General features: G+C 40.8%; 2 protein-coding genes across 4 annotated transcripts in view; both read right to left on the minus strand.

Moving 5' to 3' along the window:
• The window catches only part of RALGPS1 (Ral GEF with PH domain and SH3 binding motif 1), a 330788-nt gene that overhangs the window by 298873 nt on the left and 6669 nt on the right, over positions 1–25246 (minus strand). The window lies entirely within an intron of this gene.
• ZBTB34 (zinc finger and BTB domain containing 34) overlaps positions 822–25246 on the minus strand; it is a 32484-nt gene continuing 8059 nt past the window's right edge. For both annotated transcript variants that reach the window (XM_066256177.1, XM_066256178.1), the window contains exon 2: positions 822–7258. In XM_066256177.1, coding sequence (XP_066112274.1) covers positions 5734–7258 — 1525 coding nt within the window. In that variant the 3' untranslated portion in view covers positions 822–5733. The remainder of the gene's footprint in view (positions 7259–25246) is intronic.

A 25246-nucleotide genomic window follows, 5' to 3' on the forward strand; every position in this document is an offset into this window, starting at 1 on the left:
GCAGAGGACCCAGGTTCGAGACCCCGAGGTCGCCAGCTTGAGCACAGGTTCATCTGGTTTGAGCAAAAGCCCACCAGCTTGAACCCAAGGTCGCTGGCTCCAGCAAGGGGCTACTCGGTCTGCTGAAAGCCCGCAGTCAAGGCACATATGAGAAAGCAATCAATGAACAACTAAGGTGTTGCAACGCGCAATGAAAAACTAATGATTGATGCTTCTCATCTCTCTCTGTTCCTGTCCCTGTCTATCCCTCTCTCTTACTCACTCTCTGTCTCTGTAAAAAATTAAAAAAAAATACAATCACCAATTGTCACAAGTGTTCTGAAGGGCAGGAACACAGCTCAGTGAGCCTCCTTCACAGGGGCCGACCTAGAAGGGATGCTGTAGGAAAGGGCTCCCTCCTTGGGCTGAAATCTGAAGAGGAGGAGCTGCAGGCGAAGAGGGGTAAGGTGGACAAGGCACATGAGCGCGTACAGCTCCAAGTCCTCTGGCAGGAGAACAAGGCTCATTCAAGGGAGCCAAAGGGGCACACGGGCAGGCCAGTGGAAACAGGCTTCACCAGGGGTCCGTCCTGGGGAGACCTAGGGGCACACCAGGGCCCCTGGAAGTCCAGTCTTTGCCACAAGAGAAATGTCAGAAACAGACCAATGCTGTTCTCCTATCCCCAGCACCACAGACAGTGGCACAAGAGCTTTTATGAAATCTCAACCTTTTGAAAACAGTGGTTACAGAAACTGTGACATTGCAGATGTTTGTGAGAGCCAGTGAGACTCACAGGGGCCCAAGGGGCAAACACAGAGGGAGACCACAGCACATTCGCTCTAGCAGCATTTTTATTTACAAACAGCAATTTCCATGGACTTTACTTATACCATAAAAAAGCCATTTACAAGCAAGAAACAAGAATTCAGAACAAAATTAAGCAGCACTGAAATATTCATGTCACAAATCTAAAACAAAATGAATACAAGAGTAAAATATCATTTGAATAAATAGTCTTAAATTCATGCTATAAAATAATCCTTAATGGCAAGTTACTAGTTGATACAGCATCCGCTTAGCTAGCTTCATTTACTTCATATGGTGATGAAGTGTGGAGTTGTGAGGTTACCAGTTTATATTGCAAGATAATGACACTGTTAAGTCATTCAAATTGCTCAACCATTTATAACGGAAAAAAATGTTAGCCCTACTAATAAAAGTGGTGAGAAAGATGGTTTTCACATTAGGAAAATGGTCATTCTCAAAGAAGCCAGGTAAATTTATTTACCTCTTACTATATAGTCAGGGCAGCAACCAAAGGCTTGGGCAGCAAGTCCAAAGGTTGAATTCACAGCATACTTGTCACTGAGGGGGCAAGAGGTCCGATTACTGAATCTGCTGCCAGGCTCACTCCAGGACTTGGTCAAGAACTGCCACAGCCCTGTGTGTGCAGACCCAGAGAGGAAGCAGGTTCTCCTCCGGGCTCAGAAGTCCAACACTGGGCAGAAACAGGGGAGACACTCTGGCACTTACTGAAGAAGACGTATGTGGCGTGTGACAACCATTACAAATTTGGAACAATGTGAATGACTCTGCTGAACTTTTAGTTCAGTTGCACTGAGTAATATGAAATCTATGCTTTATGAACTAGATAATTTCATATAAAGAATTTACATAATTCCCCAATACTTTCATATATAAAATTTAATAAATAACCCTGACCAGTCTAGAAGCACCATTCAAGGGGCATGTGCCCTTGGAAAATAGTTTAGGTGTTGCATATTTGAGTCCCTTTTAGTGGAGGCTTCACAGGAAACCATTACAGAATTTAACAATAACAATGACAACAACAACAAAAAAATCACAGTAACTAATAGAAAAAGTCGTTAAAATAAAATACACTGATAGCTATAAAGTAAATCTCATTCACATAGATGATTTCCCCTCCAGCCCTTGTTTTGTGTTCCTGCAAATTCTTCCTAGAGTCTAAGCTGTGAAAACAAAAGTGAAAACAAAACCACACACAAAAATGTGCAGGCTTCTGGTCTGGGCTAAGGGAAAACAAAGACTTGGTTATAACTGCTCTTGTTAGAAAAAACATCCATGCATGCTCTGGAAGATTTAAAAATGATCAATTTAGTTCTACAGTATATTCTGCTTAACAGTGAACCGACAGTACCCTTTCTGCTGTTGGAAAAAAAGAAAACAAGACACAGAAAACTGCCAAGGCAGAGCCAGCCGGGAGGTTTTCCGCTAACTAAAAAATTACCTTGTCTTCATATATTGCATTTACAAATATAATTTCTAAATGTATTTACAGCTTTAGTAGAAATTAGAGGGTCAAGAACTGATAAGAATGAAAATAACTGTTTAGAACCACAAACAGTAAAAGTATAAAATTCTTTGTCTTCACAGTTTGTAACAACAGGTCAAACCCTATAGAAAAGGACGCTGTCACTGTCTTCACATTGTCTATGTATGGGAAAGGGGGCTCAGGAAGGGACTCAATTATGAACAAACCTGTATGAATTCAGGATATATTTTACTGTAAAAGATTTCTTCACATATCACTTTTATCTTAATTGATTTTTGCATTTGTTATAAATGAAACATCTAATCTAAAACTGTACAGAAATAGGGACTTTGCTTTCCAAAAAGAGTTGCTCTAAGGAGTTACACAGCGTACTTCGTCTGCGGAGACGTGAGGTGAACTTCGGGGAGAGAATGTTTCTGTTGTGTGGTCATGTTAATCCTCCTGGCACATCCTCATGTGACAAGGCACAAGTAGTTGCTGCTGCCCGATCTGAATGGAGCAATCTTTCGCTCGCCGCGCACACTGAGAAGCACAGCAGTACGCATGCTCAGAGAGGCTAGACAGCTGTGTGCTGACCTCCGCGCCGCCTCCCTCGAAGCCCTGTGGAACCTTACAGTACTGTGTTATGGCTTGAGAAGTCTTTCCTAACACTGCTAGCAGTGGAAAGGGTAAAGTGTTAGCAACATGAATGGGAGCAAGCGGAACTTGCAAAATGTGGAATCATGACTGTTCTAGAGAAACTCCATCAATATTCTGCCCCTTAACAGTCCCATTACAATGTTCGAACCTGAACTGTACAATCAAAGCAATGTATAGTTTTGTCAAAGACAATTTTGGATAAGTCACTCTTTGGTAAACTCAAACCAGTCAAACAAATTTACAAATACAAGGAACTCCATGTAAATAAGGTTAAGACTGACACGGTGACAAGAACCAGGACATTTGAGATGCCTGCCCCAAGTGCTTCCCTCCTACTTTGTCTGATATACCACAGAATGCTCTGGAAACCGCTCAGAAGGCCCCAGGCCAGAGTGAAAAGGAGGTTCCTTCCCTGAGCCTCACCTCTCATGTCCTTAATTTGGGCATTTCTTATCACAAACTTAATGTTGAATCACAACATAAATTTTTTGCATTTAATTCTTTTTAAAAAAAATCAAAACCAAACATATTTGTGTAAGGAAAAAAATTACAAACATTTACCTGAAACCCCAGAACATATTTCAGTGGGTAAACACTTGGGGTCCAGCCTCCCCTCAAGGCACGCCGCTCTGACGGGAGTTGAGCACGTGCTCCAGGAGAGAAGCAGCCCCTGACTTAGGCAGTTTGACAGGAGAAAGGCATACCATATACCCGATTTAGCAAAAGCTGCTCCTCGGGAGCAGCAGGATTCGAGTGTAATCTGTCCGTAGTAACACTGATGTGTAGCGCAGCAGTTCACACATGAGAAGATCCTGTGTGCTAAACAGATACCACTGCATAGCTACCACTCCCGGGACCGTCACACACAAGGGTCTGCATGACTCATTTTTCTCAAAATAACCCCCACAAAACAAAAGAAATAACCCCCAACCCCCACCATTCTTGTATTAAGGGCCAAAAAAGCATGGAAAACCAGCAAACATCTATTTTTGTATTCCTTTAACGCCTAGCCTCTGAGGTTGGTCTTTTCACTTTTCTTGTAGGCGGTTGTGCTGTTCTTCTTTCTGCGGGGACAGGGACAGAGATGCACCGCCCACGCGGTTCAGAGCCAAGGTGCCAGGGCGGAGGCCGGAGTGCTGACCCCCTCCCACAGCCTGCAGCACTAACTCACCGCCAAACTGCCCACAAAGTACTCCGTCAGAGTATACAGTACCAATTTGTTTACTAGAAGCACACGGTGAACAAAATATAGAACTGAAGACATTTCCTAAAGCACTAATAAAACATTATTCAAATAGGACTCAGGTATGTTTTTATACAGTAATGTGTTTGCCAGCACATGCTTTTGAGGTCTCTCTTCAAGCTATAAACTCGAGTGGAAAAAAACTTTAATTCACTATTACTGTTGGATTTCACATTTTCTATTACACTGACCTAAAAGATATATAAATAAAGATAGCACCACGTGACCAAAAAAAAAGGTGAAAAAATGGTGACGCACACAGATTTGGTGACACACAGAGTATCTTAGAGGGCTTTTTAAACTGTTGGTTTCTTTAAGCAGGAAACACTGAGGGGGGGAGCCACGGAGGCCCTCATTAGCACACACAATTCTAAGATAGATATATTGCTTGCAATTCCCATAGAGTATATCTTTACAAAAGTACAAATTCCAAGTTCTGCAGTTTCCCTGGGAACTGCATGTAGAAAAAGTTGCTGTGCACCTGAACTGGCTGTTTAAAAAAAGAAAAATAAAACAAAACAACCACAACACTGCTTGGAGAATATTGTAGACAGGCCACAAATCCCTTTCCTTTAGTGCGAGTAGTAACTCATGGCAGAGACCGATTTGATCTAGTTACCTGGTATGTGTGTTTCTACAGTACGGAATGCAGGTAGATTCGGAGACCAGTAAAAACATTGAAAACCACTGCTCCTTTGGGGTTGGCTAATAGAACACTACAATATGTAAAAAGGTCAGCACCACGGGTCATCCAGCTTACCACTGGACAACTAACAAAAATTCCAAATGGTTTCCAACTAGAGTTGAATACATTTTATGGCATTTGGTTTATGTGTTTATTATGAAGCAGAGCTATGAACACTGTGATTTGCTTTGCTTGCTTTTGGACACAATAATTAATATATATGAAAACCTATTAACATTCTTCTGTAAGCGAAATAAAGGGGCAAAACCCTAACATATTAGGTAGGGATGAGACAGAGTCAAAAGCCCTGTTCACATTGTATTAAATTATATATTCCTCTTACATTCACCTCAACCAGAATAAAACCAAATTTGAGAATGTATATATACTATATATATAATAATCACTTTATTATATATATATATAAATTGTCTAACTACTTCGTAAAAGTAATTTTAAATTAGAAAAGGTTACCCATTTAAATCAGCTGACGGCATCCTAGTCTCTCTCATGGAAATGCACTGGTTTCAGCACACGATGGCCCCAGAGAGAGTGTGCCTCTTGGCAGAGAACACAGGGTCAACCAGTTGGCATAGCTAAATCACTGGCAGATTTTGGATTAAGAGTTCAGCCAAAGAGGAATACTGTCAGCCTGTTTTCCCTGGATACGATGCCCTTCATGCTTTGAGCTCCTTGGGGGAGGGAGGAGGGGGAAAGGATAAACACAATGAAGTGTTCCTTCCAGAAACCTTAGAAAAACTGCCAAGAGACCAAGAGATTTCCAGATGGTTGGGACAACGAAAGATTACAACAAAGCAAATCACAAATATGCATTGATTAATGTGCTTTGTTTGGGTGCACTTCTTTACCATCTTAATCAGGAGCATCGGACACTGTGTGAATTTCCATCCGGGAATCTAGAGCCATCTCAGAGGCCGATGCGTCATTTTCTAGTTTCTGTTCCACGTACACATCTGTTCTCTCAGGGGACTCCATGCGACTCCTGACTTCAGCTACACCGGGGTGGTTTTTCCGCAGGTGCTGGTTGAGGGTCCCTTGGAATGGAAAGCACTTCCCGCAAATCTCACAGCGGAACGGTTTATCATCAGTATGGCCCCGGATGTGGTACTCCAATTGGTCCTTCCGCGTGTACTTCTTCCCACAGAACTTGCACACAAAGGGGGTGATTCCCATATGGAGTCGCATATGCCTGTCAAGGCTTCCTTTCTGGTTAAAGGACTTTCCACAGTAAATACAGATCAACCTCTCGTTGTATGGGTACCAGTGACCCCTTGCACTCCTCTCCCGGGGACTGCTCTCGTACCCGGGGTTATTCATCACAGCTTCGCTGTCTGAACCCTGCACCAAGCCCTGCAGATCACTGTGCAGATGGACAGACAGAGCCCGCTTCTGGCGGGCACGCCCTCCTCGGAAACAGCTCAGCATGGACCTGGATGGGCTGGAATTACTCAAACTTCCAAAAGCTTCTGAAACGCTGGCTGGCTGTGAGGCTGCCTGGGAATAGGAATATGCGTGCTGGAGCACAGAACCATAGGAACCCACATTCACCGCCACAACTTGTTCCCCGTCAACCATCTCGGTGTGGTAGCCATCGTCTCCCAGGGAGGAGCTGTCGGAACAGCTGGGCCGGTCGGACTTCTCCATCTTCACCTTCACCTCAGTGATCTGGCTCTCCCTCACCAGCAGGTCCCCTTGCTCATGGTCCCCCTCTATCTGAATCTCATACTCGGAAACGCTCCCGCTGCTCCCTCGGTCCGAGTGCCCTTCCTCCTGCAGGCGGCTGCGCAGAGCTTTGCTGGGCGTCGTCTCCATCCGAAGATCACTGCTTGTGGTGGGCTGCCGTGCCTGAGAGCAATATGGAGGGGAGATCTCAACTGGGTTGGCGAAGAAGCTGCCGTCTTTAACTCCATTCCGACTCTCGGGAGTCTCTTCAGCACCGACGGTAACAGAGTCGACATCTCCAACACTGATCTTTGAATGGATGCTCTCTAGAATCTGCGTGCACTTGTCGATGACACACTGCATCTGAAGAAAGCTAGCTGCCGTCAGAAAACTGACAACATCTTTCAGTTGCAAGGACATTCTTCCAGTGTAACAAAATGAAAGCAACTGTTCAAACACATTGGGATTTTTAATGACGGATATTGACAAGCCACTCATGGTACTTAATGCTGAATGGTCCCGGAAGTATGGGGAGCTGGCCGCAAGGACTGCTTTGTGAGCTCGGAATGGCTGACCCTGAATATGGACAATGATGTCACACAGTTTCCCTTGGAGGCGGAGTTCATTTAGCTGGCTCAGAACGGTGCTGCTGTACTCAGGCACATCAAACTGAATAAAACTGCTGCTGTCCATTTCTACTGACATGAAGTGTAATCTGCGGAAAGAGAGAGTTCCATAATTGACCAATGACTCCTCACTAAGTACGAGTAGCAGAAGCACAAATGGCCAAACACCGCCACCACCATTGCAGCTGCTATACCTCCTAGGGTCTGCCTCAGCATTCTTCCCCTTACTTATTTTCAGTCTTTCATGTCTTGGTTAATTCACCTGAAGTCAAATAACCAAGTGATCAATTAGCCTAGTGTCCTAACTGCCTAACTTTCATCTTGATCAAAATGAAAACATGTTATATATGGCCAGGATGTTTCAGCTCTGATTGAACATTTGGTATCATTTTAGGAAAAATATTTCCATTTCATCTAGTTTTAAAGATTTTCACTTTGTAAAAAATAAGTTAATCTTAAGAATGTTCTGTCTTATTTACATATTTTCCAATTGGTGGTTTTTAATATACAGGAAACTGGATACAATAAATGAAGCTATGCAATTTTCCTCCTCAGCTGTGCACACCTGTGTATCTTTTTGGGGTTAATTCACAGAGAAATTCTCAGACCCTTTCAGTGATGAGATTTTAGGATTAGCAGACATTTGTTCCTCAACCATTTGGCATGGACCAAATATGCTCATGAACATTTCTGACAGCACCAATTTCAAGGACCTTTGGCATAGAGCAAATGTCTCCATAGATGTTTTGGACAGGAACAAATGCCCTGCAAGGGTTTTTTAGAAAGTAGGAGCAAAAAGAGTGCTGGACACTGCAAGTGAACGGTCCTCCACTAGTGCTCACAGCACTGGTACACCTAATACAGCTGGCTAGCCCTTCCCAGAATGCACAGCAGTGACTTGCCCAACACTGTGAAGAGTATGTAAGCCCAGGCTGCAGTCTATAGCCAAACACAACAAAACTAGATCTAATGATATTGTAGTTTTTCAAACCAAACCACTAGAAATGTAAACACCTTCGGGGCAAGTAGTGAATCAAAAACAAAATAAAAAAGGAATAAAATTATTTGGAAAATTAAAAATTTCACATCAAAGCTATAGCAAGAAAAGTGAAGTTTATGATATCTTCAACTTACTTGAGAATGCATCCAAAAATAGAGATGAACAGATATGTGATAAAGCAAATATAGTAAAATGTTAATATACTGTATACAAGTGTTTACCGTAAAATTCAACTTTTCTGTATGTTTGAAATTTTTTATAATGAAATGTTGAAGGTTTTGCAACAACAAAATTTAACAGAGTAACTCAGTGCCTTCAAATATTTTATCATTAAATAAAGAATAAAAATTCATAAAATCACTCATTAAGTCAGAAAAGGAACAAACCCAAAGAAAGCAAAAATAAAAAAAGTTAATATAGAACAGTATATAATCACAGAGAAAAAAATGTAAAATTATAAGACAATGTGCAAATAAACCAAAGACTCTTGCAGAAAAGGATCAGTGAGTTAGTGTGACTATATACACCAGAATTTTTTTTTATCATGTCATAATTTGAGTTGAAACATTTCAGTTAGTTTATTAACATTTAGTCAAACAGAAATACTGCGCCCTTATTTATTCTAGATTTATGAGAGGATCAACATGAAATCTGTATGAGATGAACATATTTTTTTAGGATAACATAAACTGGTAAAATTAAATAAAAAAGACACAGAAGTAACAAAGCACAAATGATCTTCACGCCGTTCATGCTGTTCTAGATGCACATGGCATCTAGAAAAATATTTAAAGCATTTTGGTTCACATGGCATAAATCTGATACTAGAAGATGGAAAACAGCATAAAGAAAACTGTAACTTTACTGAGTAAGCAGATTTGAAAGTCCTAAAGGAAATACTAGCAAACAACCTAGTAAAAGAATAAGAGAGTATGACCAAAGGTAAGTATGGCTGTTTGCAAAGAAACATACAAATATAATTTGCAATATTAATAAGTCAAAGGCAAAAAACCATATGGCCAACTCAATACAATGCCAAAATGCCCTTTTAGGTACAGGAAAAAATACTCAATAAGCAAGGAATAGAACAATTCTTTCCTTAATATAATAACAGTTTCTACTGAGAAACAATAGCAACATCACCCTAAAAAAGGAAACATTATATCTGCATTTGCCTTAATATAAGTAGAGCACTCCCATGAGCTAGCCTCAATATCACTAACTCCCAGGAATTAAAAAACACATTAGCATAATAACCTATCTGAAAGTTCTGCAGACAAGAATTTAACTGCATTTAACTCAGTAGTTTCAAACTCATTTAAGCATGAAGGTCTTCTCTCAAGGTATATATATTAACATTCCAAAATATTACTGTTCCCTGGTGCACACTCTGGTAAACACTTGTGAAGGCATTCCCAAAAGTGCCTGGGAGGACACAAGGTTGACTGTCCATCTCTTCTCTTACTTAATGTTGTTCTGAAGAGAAAATTAAAGCATCCAGTCTTTCAAAAGAGGAGACAAAATTATTCTTCAAGGCAGATATGACTATTTACATAGAAAACATAAGATAATCACTTGAAAAAATGTTAAAATCAAGATCTAGTAGTGAAGGTTTAAAAAATTATTGTACATAAAAAGCCAGTTAGGTAAGATAATGACAAGTTACAACAATAGTATCAGGAACTATACAATAGCAGGGGGTGGGGGTGGGGGACAAAAATAGTCAGGCTATACAAGAACCACAAGACTTTAATAAGAACAAAAACATGTCTAAATGAAGACACATATCATGCTTCTGGCAAGAAGATTTGACATTATAAAGATGGACATTTCCCCCCAATATTAATTTATAAATATAATGCAGCCCAGTGGAGTATTTTCTTAGAAACTCGACAAAATTATTTAAAAATTATTCTAGAATATTGCTGCCCAATAGATATATGTGTAATTATACATATGCTAGCTATATGTGTAATGTTTCCTAGCAAGTACATTATTTAAAATAAAAATATTAATTTTAATACATTTTATTTAACTCAATATATCTAAAACATTATCATTTCAACATGTAATCAATATTTAAAAGTTATTTAAGTCTTTGAAATCTGATGTGTATTTTATACCAATAGCACATCTCAATTTGAAATAACCACATTTCAAATGCTCAAAAGCCACATGTGGCTAATGGCTACCATATTGGACAGTGTAGATCTAGAAGAATAAACACTGAAGACGTTTTAGAAAAAGAAAATACAGTCAAACATATACATGTCAAAATATATGATTAGGCAATAATTCATTTGGTACGTACGTAATGAATGTCTTCAATGTGCCAAGCACTAGCGATCTAGGAGAGCTACAATTCTCATTAGAAACTGTGATAAAAACTATGAGATCTTTCATAACGGGGAGTGGTCAGAGAAGGCCACTCAAACAAATGATATTTCAACTGAGACCTAAGTAAAGGTGAGCTAGATGTGAGGGGGGGAGAGGGTTACTGCAGGGAAATGTTCTGGTTTCCAAACAGGAAGAATCACATGCACAGAGATGAGAGCCTGAGTCCGGAAGAAAATGTCATGGCACAGCTGGACGAGGAACAAGGGGAAGGGCAGAGGCCACGTGAGGCTGTCAAGTAGGGAGAAATCAGACACGGATGGGCCTTATGAACCATTTCCAATCGTGAAGAAAGAACAATTTTTGAAACAGATGCTGCTTAAAAAATACAAGAAATAATAATAAAGTTAGATTCCTTCTTCATGACATGCCTCCCGAAAACATTTTTTCAAAAACTAACTTCTAGAGAAAGCATTTTTAAGCACACAAAAATTGATACCAGAAGAAGAAACAGAGATTTAACATAAAAGTAAAAACTTATAAAAAATACCTTCTATCAAAAAAGGACAAATTATAAAAAGAGAAGTATAAAAAGTATAAAACTCTTACAAATCAATACAAGCCAAATATAACAATTGAAAAATGGGCAAAGACTATGAACAGATGCTTTAAAAAAAAAGAAATTAAAAATAGATTTTAAACATAGAGATAAAATGCTTAACAACTTCATCAAAACAAGAGAAATAAATTTTTTTTTTTTAAACAGGTGCTCTTTTTTTTTATTTTTTGGGGTTTTCTTTTATTTATTCATTTTAGAGAGGAGAGAGAAAGGGAGAGAGAGAGACAGAGAGAGAAGGTGGGGAGGAGCTGGAAGCATCAACTCCCACATGTGCCTTGACCAGGCAAACCCAGGGTTTAGAACCGGCGACCTCAGCATTTCCAGGTCGACGCTTTATCCACTGTGCCACCACAGGTCAGGCCAAGAGAAATAAAAATTTAACATGAGACAATTCTTTTTTTACAGAGACAGAGAGAGAGTCAGAAAGAGGGATAGACAGGAACAAAGAGAGATAAGAAACATCAATCATCAGTTTTTTGTTGCGGCACCTTAGTTGTTCATTGATTGCTTTCTCATATGTGCCTTGACTGTGGGGCTACAGCAGACCAGGTAACCCCTTGCCCAAGCCAGTGACCTTGGGTCCAAGCTGGTGAGCTTTGCTCAAATCAGATGAGCCCGCGCTCAAGCTGGTGACCTGGGGGTCTCAAACCTGGGTCCTCTGCATCCCAGTCTGACGCTCTATCCACTGTGCAACCGCCTGGTCAGGAGAGACACAATTCTTCTTTCTCAAATTTGCAAGACTTAAAAACACAACCCAGCTGGCAGTGTTAGAGAGGAGTGCTCTCATATATTTCTGGGAGGCAAATCTAACAAAAGCCTCAAAATGGGTATTTTTCTCTTTAAAAAAAAAAATTTCCCCCTTTTTTCCAAGTGAGAGTAGGGGAAATACAAAGACAAACTCCCACATGTGCCCAAACCAGAATCCACCCAGCAACCCCCATCTGAGGCCAATACTCTGCTCATCTGGGGCCAATGCTCACAACTGAGCTATTTTTAGCACCTGAGGCAGAGTTTTGATAGAGCCATCCTCAGCAACCAGGGCCAACATGCTCAAATCAATTGAGCCATGGCTATGGGAAAAGGAGAGAGAGAGAGAGAAGCAGATGAGAAGTAGTAAAGACAATCTCATACAAAGTAACTCTAGGGCCCTGGCCAGTTGGCTCAGTGGTAGAGCATCAGCCTGATGTGCAGGAGTCCCGGGTTTGATTCCTGGCCAGGGCACACAGGAGAAGCGCCCATCTGCTTCTCCACCCCTCCCCCTTCCTTCCTCTCTCTTTCTTCCCCTCCCGCAGCGAAGGCTCCACTGGAGCAAAGTTGCCCCAAGAGCTGAGGATGGCTCCACGGCCTCTGCCTCAGGCGCTAGAATGGCATGGTTTGTGACAGAGCAACACCCCAGCTGGGCAGAGCATCGTCCCCTGGTGAGCATGCCCGGTGGATCCTGGTCGGGCGCATGAGGGAGTCTGTTTGACTGCCTCCCCGTTTCCAACTTCAGAAAAATACAAAAACAAAAAAACCAAAAAAAAACCCCACAAAGTAACTCTAGCCATTATTGCTCTACCAGAGCCAACAGGCCAGGGCCTAAAAAATTCTTTAGTAATTAGGCATTTATATAAAAATGGGCATTTCTTTAAAAAAAAAATTTTTTTTTAATTTTATTCATTTTAGAGAGGAGAGAGAAAGGGAGAGAGATAGACAGAGAGGGAGAGAGAGAGGTGAGACAGAGAGAGAAGGTGGGGAGGAGCTGGAAGCATCAACTCCCATATGTGCCTTGACCAGGCAAGCCCAGGGTTTCGAACCGGCAACCTCAGCATTTCCAGGTCGACACTTTATACACTGCGCCACCACAGGTCAGGCTTAACAATATATTTTTTAAAATTTTTTTTTAAACTTTATTTAAAAAATGAGCAATTCTTGACTCAGTACTCTGTACCATAAAAGATCATGGATACAGGCACAAGAATTTATCCATAGGTATATTCAATTACAATAGCAAAACAATGGGAACAACCTAAATGTCCAAAAATAGGGTATTATTAAACTATAGTATACCTATATGCTGAATACTGAATACTATTATAAAAATTACTTCTAGGCCCTGGCTGGCTGGCTTAGTGGTAGAGTGTCAGCCTGGCATGTGGAAGTCCCGGGTTCAATTCCTGGTCAGGGTACACAGGAGAAGCGGCCATCCACTTCTCCTCCCCTCCCCCTTCTTTCTATTCACCTCCCACAGCCATAGCTCTATTCAAGGAAGTTGGCTCCAGGTGCTGAGGATGGCTCCATGGCCTCACCTCAGGTGCTGAAATAGCTTGCTTGCTGAGCAACAAAGCAGCAGCCCCAGATGGGCAGAGCATTGCCCCATAGGGGGCTTGCCCAGTGGATCCCAGGCAGGCAAAGGTAGCTCCACAAAATGTAAGCCCTATGAAGACAGGAATGTTTATCTGTTTTATTAACTATCTGACAGATTAATTCCTGGCACATAGCAGACATTCACTAAATATCTGCTGAATGAATATTTAATAACAGCAAAAAATCAGGTATCAACTGCAAATGAGCATAACAAATTTTTGTGAATAACGAAAATGATCTAAAACCAGATTATGGTAACAGTTGTACAACTTTATAAATTTATTAAGACTATTATACAACCAGAAAAAATAAATCAGGAAGCTCTTTGGTACTGACATGAAACAATCACCATGACATATTTCTGAATGAGCAGAGTGAGGTGTAGAACAGTATAGTACAATATATATGCTATTTGTACAAAACAATATAAAACACACATGCCACTGTGTCAATATATACTTAGTATATGGATGTGTCCAGAATATTTCTGGAACGATATACTAAAACCTTAACTGTCTCTTATAATGGGGACTGGGTAGCTGGAAGGTCTATTAGCTTTCAGTGAATCTTTTTAGACTCTTAAAATTTCTAAACTATGTAAATATATTTATTAAAACTAAGAAACATTAAAAAAAATTTAAGACATCTCATTCAGTTTTTAAAAGATAAGAAAATATAATAAAACCATTAGGAGCAGGAATTTGGAGTCAGACATGGGTTTAAATAATACCTGCTTTCCAATTGTAACACATTGGGCAAGGTAGTTTATAACCTTTCCGAGTCTCAGTTTTCTTATCTTTAAAATAGAAATACTAGTCCTTGTCTTATGGGTTGTTATGAGAATATATGTGGAAGTAGGAATCACTAAGTTAGCTATTAAAATAGACTCCTTTTAGGGAGACAGGATGGTGTAACAGAGAACAGCTTTAAAGTTCGACTTGGACATGAGAATCTTGGCTCTGCCACTTTCTAATAAAAATAATAACAATGAACATTTAAATAGCTATGTGGCCTTGGACAAGTCAGTTAATTGATTTCCTTATTTAGAAAAGGTCTTGGAAGAACTACTTCCTGACATGACTGCTTAATAATTAAATGTGGGAAATTTATGCAGTGAATGTCCATAATAGTTTACATATAATGAGTACTTACCTTGTACTAAACACCTTCTATATATATTAACTAATTTGATCCTCTTACGAACACTATGAGGGAAATACTACAATTGTTCCTATTTCATAGGTGAAGAAACAGGAAAAGAAGAAACTTGCCAAAGGTCCCAAAGCTAATAGATGAGCCAGTGTGGCTCTAGAGGTCGTGCTCATCTCACACCAGACTGTCTTCTAGAAACACAGACACTGGCTGGCACCCACCAAGTGTCCAAATGATACCCATTTATTACAGCATTATCATGACACAAAGTTGTATAAATGGTGACGTTTGGAATTAAAGGTCAAAAGGAAGGTGGGTTTAAGCTTTTTAAAGATACAGAGTCTTGGGCAAAATACAGCAGAAAAAGGAAAATACCAGAGCATTTCTGTAAGTCTGTAAAACTAAGTTTAACAATGAAGCTTCCTTCTCCTCTGTGTGGCTTTTTATTTATCTTCTCAAAAGAATAGAGTACACTTGGAAAAAAAAATTCACTGAAGAGAAAAAAACCGAAAGGCCATGATTAACACTTAAGAGAGGGATTCCATTTTTCTGCAAACTGTGGAAGGAAGAGCTTCACCCTCCTTGCCTTCATGGTAGCACTTCCTTCAGCGGTGACAATGAGATGCTGGCTCCTGCCTGAAGCCGTTAACAAGCAACATTCTTGAGCGTCACATTCAAGACTGACACGCAGGCAATTTAAGTCCTAGGCACATTACCAGGCTAAAGGGAGTAAAAGACATAATTAAAAATCACAAGTTCTACACCTAATGACCTACTAATTTATAGAGTCCAGTGGTCCCAAGGTAAAAGAAGTCATACCCTCCTACAGAGACATCAAGCTCAAATACGATCTTACACTCCTGTCAGCAATTTCCCAGCACGGGCTACTCACTGGTTTCCTATGGCCTCTGCATGGGATGGCAGTTGGCCTACACCTAATTTACATCAATGTTTAATTAATTTATCTTTTTTTTTTAATTTGTTTTTTTTTTAGATTTTATTTATTCATTTTAGAGAGGAGAGAGAGAGAGAGAGAGAGAGAGAGAGAGAGAGAAAGGGGGGAGGAGCAGGAAGCATCAACTCCCATATGTGCCTTGACCAGGGAAACCAGGGTTTTGAACCGGCGACCTCAGAATTCCAGGTCGACGCTTTATCCACTGCACCACCACAGGTCAGGCAATTAATTTATCTTTAAAATAAATATACGCATATGGTCAAACTTCAAATCATAGTAGAGAAAAATATAAAATGAATATCAAAACTCTTCCCCAGTTCCTCTTCCCAAAGATAATCACTAATGAGAGTTTTTGGGTGTTCTTGCAGAGGAAATTGTAAACATCTATCAGTGTAAACTGTTCTATTCTCTGCTTTTAAAAAATGCATTTCATACACCTTAAAATCCTTCCATAGCAGCACAAACTCACCGACATTTGTCTTCTCTGACTTCACAGTATTCCATGGATGGCTGTGTCACCACACACTTTAGTGGTCCCCAGTGGAGACGGAAAGAAGGAAACGACTTAGTCGCAGCATGTTCTCCCAGCAGAGGAAGTGCTGGGTTTGTTTCCCGTTTCAATCAATAATGCCAAACTACCTCCCAAAAGGGGACACAACTACCCTTTTCACCAACAACACATACAAGTGCCTTTCCTCCCATAACTGCCAATAATGGGTATTAAATAAACTTTCTTACTTTTGCAAAACTGATAGGTTAAAAACAGTGCCTCACTGTTATCATGTGCATTTATTCAATTATAAATAAGGTTGATCCATCTCTTCTCATGTTTAATGGCAATTTGTCTAAGTCTGTCTTTGAAGTGCCTATTCATATCCTTTGCCCATAGTTGCCTTTTTTTATTGAATTGTCAGAACTCTTTGGATTTAAGGAAATTAGCCTTTTGTCATGTGCTGCAAAGTAGGATTCGATTTAATTGCAATCACTAAATGGCATTCTGACTGGGAACTTAAATTACTTTTCTATATTTATAGGAAATATTCATTCCATTTCAATCTTCTGCGTGCACAAAGCCAAAGAGAATTCAAAGATGAATGAGAGTCCCCATCTTGCAGTTTGATACAAGCTTCATGCAGATGCCTCTCAACTCACACATATGGGAATGGAATTCACTTTTGATAATGCAGAGAAGTGATTTATGATAGTTTTTCATTTAGACTTAAGTTTGCAGCTGTTTCAGAAAACAATAATAAACTTGATTATTTCACTCACTAAATACATCAGAATCAGTAGTTTTTAATTCGGCAGATTAATCACTTGTCTTTCTGTCATACTGTATTAAGCAAAAAAACCATCCCCAAACTAGACATTTACATTGCTAGATTTTTTTTTTTGTATTTCTTCTGAAGTTGGAAACGGGGAGGCAGTCAGACAGACTCCCGCATGCACCCGACCAGGATCCACCCAGCATGCCCACCAGGGGACGATGCTCTGCCCATCTGGGGCATTGCTCTGTTGCGACCAGAGCCATTCTAGCGCCTGAGGCAGAGGCCATGGAGCCATCCTCAGCACTTGGGCCAACTTTGCTCCAATGGAGCCTTGGCTGCGGGAGGGGAAGAGAAAGACAGAGAGGAAAGGGGGAGGGGTGGAGAAGCAGATGGGCACTTCTCCTGTGTGCCCTGGCCGGGAATCGAACCCGGGACTCCTGCACGCCAGGCCAACGTTATACCACTGAGCCAGCTGGCCAGGGCCACTACATTTTAATTTAAAAAGCAAGCATAGATAAGCTATTTTTCTTCAATACCATTAATACACATTTTATTTTTGTTTGTAAAAACTACTTTGGATAAGAATGTGAAATACTTCTATAAAAAAAAACATGGAGGGGACTTAGTTGAGACAGTCTGTTGGGAAGTTCAAAACTGTCAGCCCCTCCACTTCTTCACAGTCCTTTCCCACTCATTCAACTGATTGGCACATTCACTTCCACTCTCTTTAATTTGAAAATACTGTCACAGCCCTGGACACAGCTTTCACCTCACATACACTCTGCCACCACTGGTACCCACAGTGGGTTCTAGGAAGGACTAACCGATGTGGGCAGTCTGAACATTTGTTCATTTCCATGTGCCCAGTCACCACCACACTAGCCTCAGCAACTGTAAAGGGGACCAGAGCCACCTCCTATCCCACTCGTTAGCCTTCTAACCTTCCCTGGGAAAGCCATTATCATCATTAATAACCAACATTTATTGAATATTTGATACATGCTAGGCACGCCATAAAGGCCTTACGGGCATTATCCCACTGAATCCTCCTGACCCAGAAGGCATGTATTATTATCCTCGTTCTAGAGGTGAGGAAACTGAGGCTCCCAGAGGCTAACTTTCCTAGGACTGTCCCAAAGCCTGCCTGTCTAGACCCTCTGTGCAATAAGTTTTTTTTTTAATATTAATATTTTTTTATTAAATTTAATGCAGTGACATTGATAAATCAGGGTACATATGTTGAGAGAAAATATCTCTAGATTATTTTGACATTTGATTGTGCTGTATACCCCTCCCGCAAAGTTAAATTGTCTTCTGTCACCTTCTATCTGGTTTTCTTTGTGCCCCTCCCCTCCCCTAACCCCTCTCTCCTTCTTCACCCCCTCCCCCCTCCCCAACCCCCCCGCCCCTGTTGCCATCACATTCTTGTTCATGTCTCTGAGTCTCATTTTTATGTCCCTTCTATGTATGGATTCATCTCAGTTTTTTTTCTGATTTACTTATTTCACTCCGTATAATGTTATCAAGGTCCATCCATGTTATTGTAAATGATCCGATGTCATCATTTCTTATGGCTGAGTAGTATTCCATAGTATATATGTACCAAAGTTTTTTAATCCACTCGTCCTCTGACGGACACTTGGGCTGTTTCCAGATCTTCGCTATTGTGAACAATGCTGCCACAAACATGCGGGTGCATTTCTCCTTTTCGAGCCGTTCTATGGTGTCCTTGGGGTATATTCCTAAAAGTGGGATAGCTGGGTCAAAAGGCGGTTCGATTTTCAGTTTTTTGAGGAATCTCCATACTGTTTTCCACAGTGGCTGCACCAGTCTGCATTCCCACCAGCAGTGCAGGAGGGTCCCCTTTTCTCCACATCCTCGCCAGCACTTATTCTGTGTTGTTTTGTTGATAAGCGCCATTCTGACTGGTGTAAGGTGATATCTCATTGTGGTTTTAATTTGCATTTCTCTAATGATTAGTGATGTTGAGCATTTTTTCATATGCCTATTGGCCATCTGTATGTCCTCTTTGGAGAAGTGTCTATTCATCTCTTTTGCCCATTTTTGGATTGGGTTGTTTGTCTTCCTGGTGTTGAGTTTTACAAGTTCTTTATAAATTTTGGTTATTAACCCCTTATCAGACGTATTGTCAAATATGTTCTCCCATTGTGTAGTTTGTCTTTTTATTCTGTTCTTGTTGTCTTTAGCTGTGCAAAAGCTTTTTAGTTTGATATAGTCCCATTTGTTTATCCTGTCTTTTATTTCACTTCCCCGTGGAGATAAATCAGCAAATATATTGCTCCGAGAGATGTCGGAGAGCTTACTGCCTATGTTTTCTTCTAAGATGCTTATGGTTTCACGGCCTACATTCAAGTCTTTTATCCATTTTGAGTTTATTTTTGTGAGTGGTGTAAGCTGGTGATCTAGTTTCATTTTTTTGCAGGTAGCTGTCCAATTTTCCCAACACCATTTGTTAAAGAGGCTGTCTTTACTCCATTGTATTTCCTTACCTCCTTTGTCAAATATCAGTTGTCCATAGAACTGTGGATTTATTTCTGGGTTCTCTGTTCTATTCCATTGATCTATATGCCTGTTCTTATGCCAGTACCAGGCTGTTTTGAGTACAATGGCCTTGTAGTATAACTTGATATCAGGAAGTGTGATACCTCCCACTTTATTCTTCTTTTTTAAGATTGCTGAGGCTATTCGTGTCCTTTTTTGGTTCCATATAAATTTTTGGAATATGTGTTCTATATCTTTGAAGTATGTCATTGGTATTTTAATTGGTATTGCATTGAATTTATAAATTGTGCAATAAGTTTTGTTTAATGTGCCCAGTGGGACTGGGAGGATCAGCAGAAAGAGGCAGGAAAAGCTGAGGAAAAGGCAGGCTAAAGGAGAGTTTGCCCTAGGTCACAGTCCGGCCTGAGGGGCACGGCCAGGGAAAGGGATAGGGACAGGTGGCAAAATTCCTATTGCTGCACAGGGCTCCTATCCCTTCCTCTGTGAGTATATTTTAGTACATGCATCAAAAGTACAAATGCACATCCCGTGACCAAGCAACTTCAGCTCTAGAAATTTACTATAGCGCAGTGGATAAAGCACTGACCTGGAATGCTGGGATCGCTGGTTCAAAATGCAGGGCTTGCCTGGGCAAGGCACATACGGGAGTTGATGCTTCCTTCTTCTACCCCCTTCTCTCCCTCTCCTCTCTCTCTAAAAATGAATTTAAAAAAAACTAAAAAAAAAAAAAAATTACTATAGCACCGTCTTTCAGATCAAAATCACCAAGAGAGGTGAGGGCTAGGGTCAGGAAAAGTCCCAGATGGCCCTCCAGCTGGAGCATCCTATGTCTTCCATATTCACAGCATTTATACCCTTTCCCCTCCGAGTCCCTAACCCTGGCTAACCTGAGCTACTTTAAGTAAACAGCTATTTTTATATGCTAAAGCCTCGACTAATTAGAAACCATTGATCTACTAGGGCTCTGCTGGTCATTTTAATGTCTAAAGATGAAAGTCAGAAACAGCAGATGCTACCAAGGCACAGGTTCAGCCCAAGTTCAACAGAATCCAAAGCAGCATTGAGACTGGTTGGTGTCCAAAAAGCAAGAGCAGGCACGAGGGGCTCTCCAGGATCAACCAAGCACTGAGGACAGCAGCCGGGCCAGTGCAGTCCAGGAGCAAGACAGAACCACAGGAGTGGAGAGTGGGCGGGTTCGGGGAGGAAAACGGACACACGCTGGGGAGTGGAGCAGACTGGGCAACCAGAGAAGGAGTCCGCTTCCACAGGGAGGCACTGTGGACCCGGCCACAGGGGAGAGTGGTATTGTCCTGTAAAAAGCTGCAGAACATATCAACACAGCCCAAAGAGATGCTGTTCTGAAATGCAACGAACAATGGAATGATAACCCTACTCCAGGTTCCTAAGCTCACTAAGAATAACCACATTTTAACTGAAGGAGCTTTAGAATAAAAAAGCCACTTTACAAAGACAGGGAAACCAGTGGACCATAATCCTTAACAGACACGCTGATCCTCAGAGGGTGAACAGATACCAGTTCATCGATACTCTCCTCTTCCTTTCATCTGCTCCTTCCACTGAGTTTTGAGCAAAGGAGGCAAAAAAGGCAATGGCTGCCTTTATATGTGATAACACTACAGGGTCACACAAAATAAAGCACCTGATTAATGGCAAGTACAGCTCCTTGAGTTTTCAAATGTGCTGCATGTTTACCAATTTCTTATAAAGAACCAGGGAATATAAGGAAGGTTCTATTATTTTCCACTTATGTCATTTGTTCTTATACCAGTATTTTAATTAATTTATTCATTGATTGATTTTAGAGAGAGAGGAAGGGAGAGAGAAAAACACCAATTTGTTGTTCCACTTATTTATGCATTCATTGGTTGAGTCTTGTATGTGCCCTGACCAAGACTGGAACCCACAACCTTGCCAAATTGGGACAACGCTCTAACCAATTGTTACCCGGCCAGGACTTATGACAGTATTTTTAAAAGACTTAATTATCACCAAAAACTAACTAAAAAAAAGCATAAATGAATTTTTTATAATGATATAAACGCCTTCCAAACTTGACATTAAGTCCCAGCAGCCACAAAGGCAAATGCATTTGACAACATAGATTTTTATGACCAAAAAAAAATCCCCTTAAAAGATAAATGACACAACCTGACCAGGCGGCGGCGCAGCGGATAGAGCACTGAACTGGGATGCAGAGGACCAGGTTCGAAACCCCAATGTTGCCAGCTTAAGCACAGGCTTACCAGCTTGAGCGCAGGATCACTGGCTTGAGCATAGGATCATAGACATAATCCCATGGTTGCTGGCTTAAAGCCCAAGGCTGCTGGCTTGAGCAAGGGGTCATTGGCTCAGCTGGAGGCCCCTGGTCAAGGCACAAATGAGAAAGCAATCAATGAACAACTAAGGTGCTGCAACAAATAATTGATGCTTCTCATTGCTCTCCTTCCTTCCTGTCTGTCTGTCCCTCATTCTAAAAAAAAAAAGATAAATGACATAGTGGGGAAATATATGTGCTATGTGCACATTTAACAAAAACTTACTTTCCAAATTCCTTAATTTATATTATAAATTGAACAGACTGGGAGGAGATAGAAAATTCTCTGGATGAAGGGGAAAGGATATTAACAGTTAAACAGAAAAAAAGACATGTGACCAAAAAGACATGTGACCAAACAAAAAGATGTTTAGCTCCATTTATAATTAAATACATGCAAATTACAAAAAGAAAAAATGAGATACCATTTGTAATGCATCGGATTTGCGCACATTTTAAAAGGACTGGTAAATGTATCCTGACAGATAATCTGGTAATAGTGATCAAAATGTCAAAGGCATTTACCATTGGTCCACAATTAACTGCTAGGAACTGAGTCTACAAACATACAGTACCTACAAAAGTTCGTTAGGAAATATATACTGAGCACTTATATTTGCTATAATAAAAAAAAAAAAAGAAGGGAACCACCTCAAAATCCACAAGTTAAAAAAAATTAACAATGAAACACTTGCAGCTATTAAAAATAATAGATATATCTGTATATTTTGATAAGAGCTCTAATATTTAGCCAAAACCATCAAGATACAGAACAAGATATATGTATATATGTGATTCCCTTCTTAAATATATGCTGCTGTAGCCATTCTGGAAGCAATCACATGACACTATTAATATTGCTGACTTTGGGGAATGAGGGCCAGAGGGAGGGAAAAGAAACAGATTTTATTTTATACTTTTTAAAATCACATAGCTGTATTACTCTTGCTAAAAGATCTTTTTCTAGGCTCTGGCCAGTTGGCTCAGTGGCAGACTATCGGCCTGGCCTGTGGATGTTCTGGGTTCAATTCCTGGCCAGGGCACACAGGAGAAGTGCCCATCTGCTTCTCCACCCTTCTCCCCTCGTTTCTCTCTTTTTCTCTCTTTTCTCCCCTCCCGCAGCCATGGCTCGATTGGAGCAAGTTGGCCTGGGTGCTGAGGATGGCTCCATGGCCTCCACCTCAGGTGCTAAAATATGGCTCTGGTTGCAAAGGAGCAAGGGCTCCAGATGGGTATAGCATCAACCTCTAGTGGGCTTGCTGGGTGGATCCCGGTCGGGGCACACGTGGGGAGTCTGTCTCTGCCTCCCATTCTCTCACTGAATTTAAAAAAAAAAAAAAGAAAAAGATCTTTTTCTAATGATGTTACAGGATTTTACTTAATATATAATTTTTAAGCCAAAGAATCTAGTGAAAGATAGGCTGGAAATGAATAACTGTATCAAGCAATTAGAGAGAAAGAACTATGAGGAAAAATGATTAACACTGATTAATTTTGACCAAAAAGAGACTGAACAAAGAAAAACTTCATGATGGCAGTAATATTTGAAGAGAGTCTTGTACTTAAAGGGAACACAAAGAAGACTCCAGATGGAAGGAGAGGCAAGAGCAGAGGACAGCAGAGTGAAAATGGCTGGGGTAGTGACCAGCATCCGGGTACAAGGGGAGACATGGGGAAGAGGAGCACCAGAGCTGGAATGTGGAGGGCCTTCAATGCTAGCTTAGAAAACTCAAACCGAATCTGGCGAGAGCCAACTTGAACATGGGCCTAGAGAAGGACTCAGAGCTTGGAGACTAACTACCCTGGAAGGCAAGTTAGTTCAGTCTCAGACAAGCTGAGTTTAGGATACCCACTGGGCAACTGAGAAGATTTCTCTAATAAGAAATGGGGATTATCAGGCTGGAACTGCGGAAAAACAAGACCTGGAGATACTAATTTGGGAGTAACCCAAAACTGTACTACCTGAGTATGGATGTGGTAAGAAGAGGTTACTCAGGAGAGAAGACAGAAAAAGATAGCTGAGAACAGAAAAGCTGTTTGCGCCTATAACAGAAGTATTGTAACATAATATCTCATAGAAGTATTAACACCCACAGCTAGCCCTCTCCTTAACACATCATTTCACTGACTAATAAAATTCTGCATTATGTGTTCTGTTAAGCCGTAAGGAAATCATACAATGAAAAACCAAAACCAGTGACATCTTCTCACTGCTGACCGTTTTGAAGACAGCCTAAAGGTAAGAAAGGACATGTAAATTCATCTGGGCAAAATATCATGGACCTTGAAATCCCCTCTACAACATTCTTTGGTAAAGCTCTGTGACCATTTCCCCACAATGACAACCAGAACAGAAGTGTAAGCAATTAGCAATGAGCTGATTTTTTGAGCCTCCCATGCTGCTGAGCTCTCTGAGGGCAGGGACTGTGTGCCCAGAGCTCAGCAGTGTGTCAAGCAGGGAGAGGCTCTCAGCACCTGGCAGCTGATGAAGTAATCAAGCTGGTGGCTCAAAATCCAAAACTGCCACCATAGCTGCACCCTCAGCTTTCAACCTTCCCTGCTGAAGACCCAAAACATGTAGGACCGTCTCTGCCAGCAGACAAATCTAGCAAGATGGCTTATTCCCCTCTAGCCCGTCAACACTCTAATGTGCTCCACTTCATTTAAAGACACCCAGTGACACTTCCAAGAAAGAAAAGCAAGGTTGCAATTCTGGAATTGTTTAAGGCACCCAGGGATATCCATTCTTCTCAATCAAGACGCTCATGATTCCAAACCTAGACATGCACCTGCTGGCTTCAGTCACTTGCTGATACTGGAGACACAACTCAGATGAGGCTTTCCCTTGCAGGCACTGAAGACTTGATGATCCCTAACTTTCTTTCTCATATGAAAAGTCACTAAAAAGACCACAGATGGAAGCCCTAGGAATGACAGGCGTGAGAGCAGCAGTAAAAACTACATAAAAATAACTTTTCTAGGTATTTCTGCCTGAGTCTAGATCAAAACTAAAATTGAACTGTCATGAATTACAATCCAATCCTTTAGAAACCAGCAGCCAAATAACACCAGGGCTGCAAGGAACATTCTGGTGCTGCTGGGAGAAAAAAATAAATAAAATGGCATTCTGCAATGGATATTCATGAAGCACTCATCCTAATTTAAAAGAAAACAAGTCTAGAGTTCTTATGCATTAATTCATGTGAGCCTGAAAGAACATTTTTATCCAAACTGTTAAATTTTCTACCAAGGCGTTAACATTCTCCAAGGCCACTCAAATACACTAATTCCGAGAGTGTGTGGTTTGGTTTCACAGTGGGGTGTGTCTTTCAGTCAACGCAAAACATCAGAAGCTTCTTCTGAGCTTTCCTAGAAGGGAAGGAATAGCATCTCTAACCTTACTGGCAATGTTAAAAACTAACAGTTATTGAGCTCCTACTGGGTACCTTATGGTAAGTGAGCTCTTGACCTGCTCACTGAATCGTCATGACAACATCATGAGATAGATACTGCAACTATCCCTATTCTACAGATGAGAAAACAAA

Source organism: Saccopteryx bilineata, chromosome 2 (genome assembly GCF_036850765.1).
Source record: "Saccopteryx bilineata isolate mSacBil1 chromosome 2, mSacBil1_pri_phased_curated, whole genome shotgun sequence".
Classification (NCBI taxonomy): Eukaryota; Metazoa; Chordata; class Mammalia; order Chiroptera; family Emballonuridae; genus Saccopteryx; species Saccopteryx bilineata.